At 37.9% G+C, this 6,687-nt stretch overlaps 1 protein-coding gene across 1 annotated transcript; it reads left to right on the plus strand.

The window, feature by feature from the left end:
* The first annotated feature begins 16 nt into the window (after positions 1 to 16).
* LOC111582270 (5'-3' exonuclease PLD4) lies at positions 17 to 5,155 on the plus strand. Its single transcript, XM_023290872.3, has 11 exons — positions 17 to 151; positions 304 to 372; positions 459 to 619; positions 1,286 to 1,469; positions 1,574 to 1,694; positions 1,788 to 1,915; positions 1,996 to 2,196; positions 3,958 to 4,097; positions 4,185 to 4,350; positions 4,440 to 4,536; positions 4,656 to 5,155. The coding sequence occupies exons 2-11, from the start codon at positions 322 to 324 to the stop codon at positions 4,856 to 4,858; spliced, it is 1,452 nt and encodes a 483-aa protein (XP_023146640.2). The 5' UTR covers positions 17 to 151; positions 304 to 321; the 3' UTR covers positions 4,859 to 5,155.
* The last annotated feature ends 1,532 nt before the right edge of the window (positions 5,156 to 6,687 follow it).

The raw sequence follows: 6,687 nt of genomic DNA on the forward strand, positions 1-6,687 counted from the left end.
CATGCCTCACAACCAGAAATGAAAGTAAAAACAGGAACTGTGCTCTGATATATTCAGCAGCACAGTTATCACTTCAGCTCAGTTTCGTCTGAAAGCTACAAGGGAAAAAACAAGCTCTTACTGAGAAGAAAAGTAGCTGCATCTGCTTTCTGTAAGTCGCTTTCCCTTTCATTACTTTGAAACAAACACATTCTGGCATTTCAACCATTTCAGCTGCAAAATTAGTGTGGTCGGAGCTGAAGGATCTTGGGCTTGTTTATTTTCCATCCGGGATGAAAATAACCTGCTTTTGATCTTTATTAGATTCTCAAAAGGGGAAACATGAGCTCTATGTATGCCAGCCTTCATGACAACTACGTTTCAAACAAAAAGGTAAGACTGCATCAAGCATTAACCAAACTGTTTGCTCTGTTTCGTGAGATACTTACAAAAAATGTTTTCCTGCCAAAACTTCCTAGGGGTCGACCAGCTGTGTAGCACTAGCCGTGGTTTTGGGCTGTCTGACAGTCCTCGGGGTTCTGCTTGCCATCGCTGTGCTGGAGAGACCGCCAGAACCCAAAGATCATGAGACACTTCCACAGGACGCCGGTGGGAGTAACTTCTCTATTGACCAGTGCAGGTAGGAATCCCATAGAACTCATGATAGGGTCAGAACGTGGCTGCATTCCATTCTTGTCTGCAAATATTTGATCAGCCGAAAGATGTGTTTACACCCACATCCCCCTTGGTATTTAGAAAGTATGCATTTTGGAAAACTGCTGTAATGTTTGCAAGTTGTGTCTGAATGTTGTATTTCCTGTGCAAAAATAAAGGCATTTCCACCCTGAATTGGAGCCAAAAAAAATACAAATCGGTGTTGAAAAGTTCACGTTTGAGTGTTTGATGCTGAAAGTTTCCTGGATGTTCAAATTAAACCTACACCTATTAAACCTGACATAATTGACTTCATGAAACTGAATTGTAGTTATACATTGAATTATGATTCTTTTGAGCAAATGTGTTGTATGGTAGACCAGGTTTCTGTCATAAATCTGATAAATTGATGTTAAATACTGTGGTATTAAGCTGCATGTTTCCTCTTCAACTATACAAGATAGATACTTTTTTAAAATGTATTTGCCATGAAGAATTAGCTCGTGAACCCACTAAACTCCCAAATCCAAATCCACATCTATTGACTTAATGATTCAAGATTAGCTTCTCTAAATTGCACCAGGACTTTTTTTCCCTCCCAACTGGCTCTTCAAAGAATCCCCTCAGCGGACGTCTTTGTTTTATCCCCCAGTATGACCCTTGTGGAGAGCATTCCTCAACATATGAAATTTAAAGCCAATGTAACGCTCGGGCTCCCACTGGTAGAAGCCTGGAAAGATCTTATCTCCGGGGCAACACACCAAGTGGATGTGGTGTCTTTCTACTGGACATTAACTGGAGAAGACATCAACATTAACTCTTCCTCTGACTTGCCTGTGAGTGAACTGAAGCTGTGAAAAATAATGAAAATATTGCCTGTAATTAAATATAAAGCCTTATTGAAAGAATGTCTTTAACCGAGTCCGTCTGTCCTTGGCAGGGCAGAGACATCCTGAAAGAACTTGAAGATCTGCCCTCCAGGAACGTGTCTGTCCGAGTGGTGACCAGTGTTCCCACCGTCAGGACAAACTCCACCGATCTGGAGAGCCTAAAGCTGAAAGGTTTGGAAGGGACTCTTCTATTCACACGTTGTTTTGATTTGTAGCACACTTTCACACTAGCTTCCCTGAAATCTGTTTCCTGTCTGACTACAGGAGTTCAGGTTAGGAAGGTGAACTTTGGGCGCCTAACAAAAGGTGTCCTCCACAGCAAGTTCTGGATCGTGGACAGAAAACATGTGTTTATTGGAAGTGCCAACATGGACTGGAGGGCTCTAACACAGGTGAAACCATTGATTATACAAATACAGCAGCTTATTTCAACATCTAAACCAACAATTTCATATTCAACCTTTGACTATAGGTGAAGGAACTGGGGGTGGTGGTGTACAACTGTTCCAGTCTGGCGAAGGACCTCCATAAGATCTTCCAGTCATACTGGGAGATGGGACAATCCAACAGCTCCCTGCCTCAGCCCTGGCCTGCAAAGTTTGAGACTGATATCAACAAACAGCACCCCCTGCTGGTCAAAGAGGACAACGTCTCCACCAACCTGTACCTTTCAGTCAGTTCCTTAAGTTTCACTTCCTGTTTTCATGGAAGCTCTTATTCAGATGGATAAAGGGTTATTGTTTGCATTTCCAGAGAAGTGACCACACAGTGTGTAACTTTAGTCATGACAACCATTAAACAGAAAAATCTGGGTTTATATTAGCTTTAGAATAATAATAACTTCATTTGTATGGCGCATTTAAAAGCAAGGGTTCGCTAAGTGCTTGGACAGACAACACAAAAGCAGGATAACCGGAAAGCAACATAACAACTAAGATAAAGTTAAAACAAAGCAAAACAAAATAATAATAGTAATAAAAATGCAATATGTTAGGAATGTCAAATACAATAAATATTAAGGAATAAAACCTTAAAAGTCATGTCAAATCACATTACCATTATTAATATATAGCACATTTTAATCGTCGGTGAGCCAAAGGGCTTTCCAGTGGAGAAATAAAGTATGATTTTTGTTATAAATTTACCTTAAAGGTTTTAATAACAAGGTCAAGACCTGACAATTTTACACAAAATACAAATTTAATTTGTATTGTATGTATTTATTAGGTTAGGGTCCTACAGTATTGTTAATTAGGAATTTTTTTTTTTAATAATTCAAATAGTAATGTTAAGATCTTACAATAGTATATACATTTAGAAATTACCTGACTAATTTAAACATGAATGATCAGATTCTACAATATTATCAAGTATGCAAATTTACATTATTATTACCATATTAAAGTTATGACCTTATAATACTGCATACTCCCAAAGATTCCTGACTAACTTCATTATGAACAATAAACAGTATTATTAATAATATTAAAATTACAAACTGACCAAATTAATTTAGATCATAAGGTTGACAACCAACAATATTATGAATTATGCAATGTGCCTGATTAATTTAAGTATTAAGGTTGCGAGCCTATGGTATTATATACTCTAACAAATTTCCTGGCTAACTTATTTTAAACAATAAACAAAATTATTGTTAATATAATATGTACAATTTATTGTATATATATTATAATATAATTTAATGTATTTGATTATGCAAATTCACCTCATTAATTTAGACATTAAGATCTGACAATAATATTACTTCGCCAAGGAAAGTGGCGGAGTTAAGTGACGATCAGCGTACGTTTGTCTGTCTGTCTGTCTGTTCGCAACATTACTCAAAAACAGACAAACGGATTTGGATGAAATTTTCAGGGAAAGTCAGAAAAGACACAACGACCACTTCATTAGATTTTGGCAATGATGCCGCTTATAGCCTGGATCCACTACAAATCCACTACTGCAGACTTATCCGGACTTATCCGTTGGAAATGATACAACAATTGAGCAGCCTTGGCAGAGTACTGTGCTCTTTGAGTGCTTTTCTTGTTGTCATAGTTACAGTTCACCATTCCGTTATCTCACAATGATACAGAAATCTTTAACAAATCCTTGAATTCAGACTATAAACAGCATCACTGCCAAAATCTAATCAGTTGATCCTTGTGTCATTTTGGATCTTCCCTGAAAATTTCATCCAACTGCATTTTTGAGTAATGTTGCTAACAGACAAACAGACAGACTAATAGACAGATAAATATATGCCGATCACCACGTAACTCCGCCGCGTTCCTTGGCGGAGTAATAACAACTGAAATGACTCCAAAAATTCCCTGTGAGTGATCATACTGGCAACACATGGATCAGGAATTCAAACAACTTTTGGGTCATATGTTCCTGTTGTTTTGTTATTTTTGCTTCCTCTCAGGGTTCTCCACCGCCGTTCTGTCCTCCATCGAGGACTCAGGACCTGGAGGCGATTCTCTCCACCATCTCAGAGGCTCAACACTTCGTCGATGTAGCTGTCATGGAGTATTTCCCCACCACACGCTTTGGCAGGCCTCAGAGGTGACCCCAACCCTCCATTATGTTTCCACCTATAAAACATGTTTTATTGGACCTCCTCACTTTAGAATGTTTCCTTTAATTGAGCAGATACTGGCCCGTCATTGATGATGCCATCAGGACGGCTGCATTCGAGAGGAAGGTGAAGATCAGGATGCTGATCAGCTGTGGCCGAGACTCTGATCCTGCCATGCTGCCTTTTCTTCAGTCTCTGGCCTCCATGGACTTTCCTCAGCACCATATCAGCATCCAGATAGTAAGACTCCACATGGAGTAAAATGCATCTACTGAACATCTAAAAGTTATATCAGTTTTGCTTTAATAATTCTTTTTCATTTTTTTTAGAAACTATACATTGTGCCTGTGGGAAACCAGTCTGATATTCCATATTCCAGAGTCAACCATAATAAATACATGGTGACTGATGAAGTAGCCTACATTGGTGAGCAGCGCTTCATATTTCTATACATTTATTCTTGAGTTAAAGATAACAAACAGGTATTTAAAGTGTTTAGTTGGCTGAGTTAATCATAAACCAGATAATGCTGTGTTGTCTCCTAGGTACCTCCAACTGGTCAGGGGACTACTTTATGACCACAGCTGGAGTGGGTCTGGTGATTTCCCAGCATGCTCCTCACCCGACACAGCAGAATGAAACCCTGCACAGCCAGCTCAGGGCGGTTTTCGACAGAGACTGGCACTCAGAGTTTGCTGTGCACCTCGCTGATCTGGGCCACAACCCAGACTGTGCACTGTCCAGATGACTGAAACTGCTTCATAAAAGTTACACATAAACATATTTTAATATCACGGCTAAATTCAAACCACTGTATGTTGTTTTTATATTATGTATGCTTTTTTTAGTTGATGCTAAATACGTATGGTTAACAGTGTGAGTGGGAACCAGTTCTGCACAGTTTTTTCAAGGTGTGATAACTGAATATATTGTACAGTTAGTAAATATGCATCATTAATGTACTTTATAATGTTATGCTAATTATATGTCATCATCCGTGACATTCTTGTAAACAAGTTAAATAATAAATGAGTCACTGTCAGTCCCTTGCTGTGACAGTGTGTATGGAGGTACAGAATGTGTTGGATGCTGAAACCCCACTTGACTGTGGAAGTGGCTACATCAATACCGCACTGTAAAACCAGACACTAATACCAGGATTTAAACCTGGTGCTGTCATCTGATTGGACAGATGTGATGAGAAAACACATCATAAGAGTGTAGGAGTCCACTAACCTCATCTGTAATAACTATGTCAGGTCACTGCACCTGTACATTCTTTGTGCTTTGGAAATCAAGACAGCCATAGGTGGTAGAAATCACAGATGCATTTATAAGAATGATGTCTAAATAGTTTTTGTAAATGCAAAACACATACTTTGTCATTTATTTTAGTGCTGTCTTAAAGCAGAGGTCTAAAAAAAATTACAACATTCATTTCTGGTAATATGGTTTCTTATGGGCTGAATGAAAAAAATAAAAATCATATTGTGGTTACTTGGACAGATATCAAGATAGACAATTTTAGTCTAATTAGTCATTTTTTTTCATTTCTTTTTCAATTATTAAAAAAAATTACAACATTTGGCTGCATGGTGGTTAGCGCTGTTCCCTCACAGCTAGAAAATCCCTGGTTCCCATCCTGGCCTGGGTTTAGGATCTGTCTGCGTGGAGTTTGCATGTTCTCCCTGTGCTTGTGTGGGTTTTCTGCGGGTCCTCCAGCTTCGTCCCACAGTCCAAAAACATACTGAGGTTAATTGGTAACTCTAAATTGTCCGTAGCTGTGAATGTAAGTGTACTATAAGCCGCATCACTGCCAACATTTAATGAGGTGGTCCTTGTGTCATTTCTGACCTTCCCTGAAAATTTCATCCAAATCCGTTAGTCCATTTTTGAGTAATGTACACAGACAGTTTCACAGAAGGACAAACGTACACCGATCCTCACATAACTCCTCCGCATTCCTTGGCAGAGTTATAATATTTCAGTTACTTGTTAAACCCTGTATTGTTTTAAAATATAGCTTCCTCAAAGTATTTTTTAGTCCCAGCTGCGGCCTGGCACAATATTATCTGAACTCACAGGCCAACGCTACCGGAGGAGATTAACCCTCCTGTTGTCCTCATTTACGGGCACCAAAAAAAATTGTTTCCTTGTCTGAAAAAAATCCAAAAATTCAGCAAAAAAATTCCCCAAATTTCTGAAAATTTGCAAAACCTTCAGGAAGAAAATTCCAATAATTCCTTAAAAGTTTCCCTTAAAAGTTTGATTTAAAAAAACAAAACAAAACAACAACAAATTTGGCAGGAAAATGAGTAAAAGTCTTCATAAAAAAATCCTAAAAATATCTAAAGTGATTACATATATATCAGTAAAACTTCTAATATTTTCTTTAAGAACATTCACATAAAAAAATTTATTTTTTATTTTTATTTTTTTATGTGAATGTTCTTTAGAAACATTTTTAACATTTCCTTTTTCGACCAAAAAATGTTCAAAGATTTCCCAAAAATGTTGAAAATGTGGATATCAGAAGTTTAACTGTAATTTTTTTTTTTTTTTTCCCCCCACATTTTC

This window comes from Amphiprion ocellaris, chromosome 20 (assembly GCF_022539595.1).
Source record: "Amphiprion ocellaris isolate individual 3 ecotype Okinawa chromosome 20, ASM2253959v1, whole genome shotgun sequence".
In the NCBI taxonomy this organism is placed as follows: Eukaryota; Metazoa; Chordata; class Actinopteri; family Pomacentridae; genus Amphiprion; species Amphiprion ocellaris.

Coding starts and splice junctions, on each gene's coding strand:
- LOC111582270 (XM_023290872.3), top strand. CDS start 322: ATGAGCTCTATGTATGCCAGCCTTCATGACAACTACGTTTCAAACAAA. Junction 2,197..3,957: donor CCACCAACCTGTACCTTTCA/GTCAGTTCCTTA, acceptor GCTTCCTCTCAG/GGTTCTCCACCGCCGTTCTG. Junction 4,351..4,439: donor ACCATATCAGCATCCAGATA/GTAAGACTCCAC, acceptor CATTTTTTTTAG/AAACTATACATTGTGCCTGT.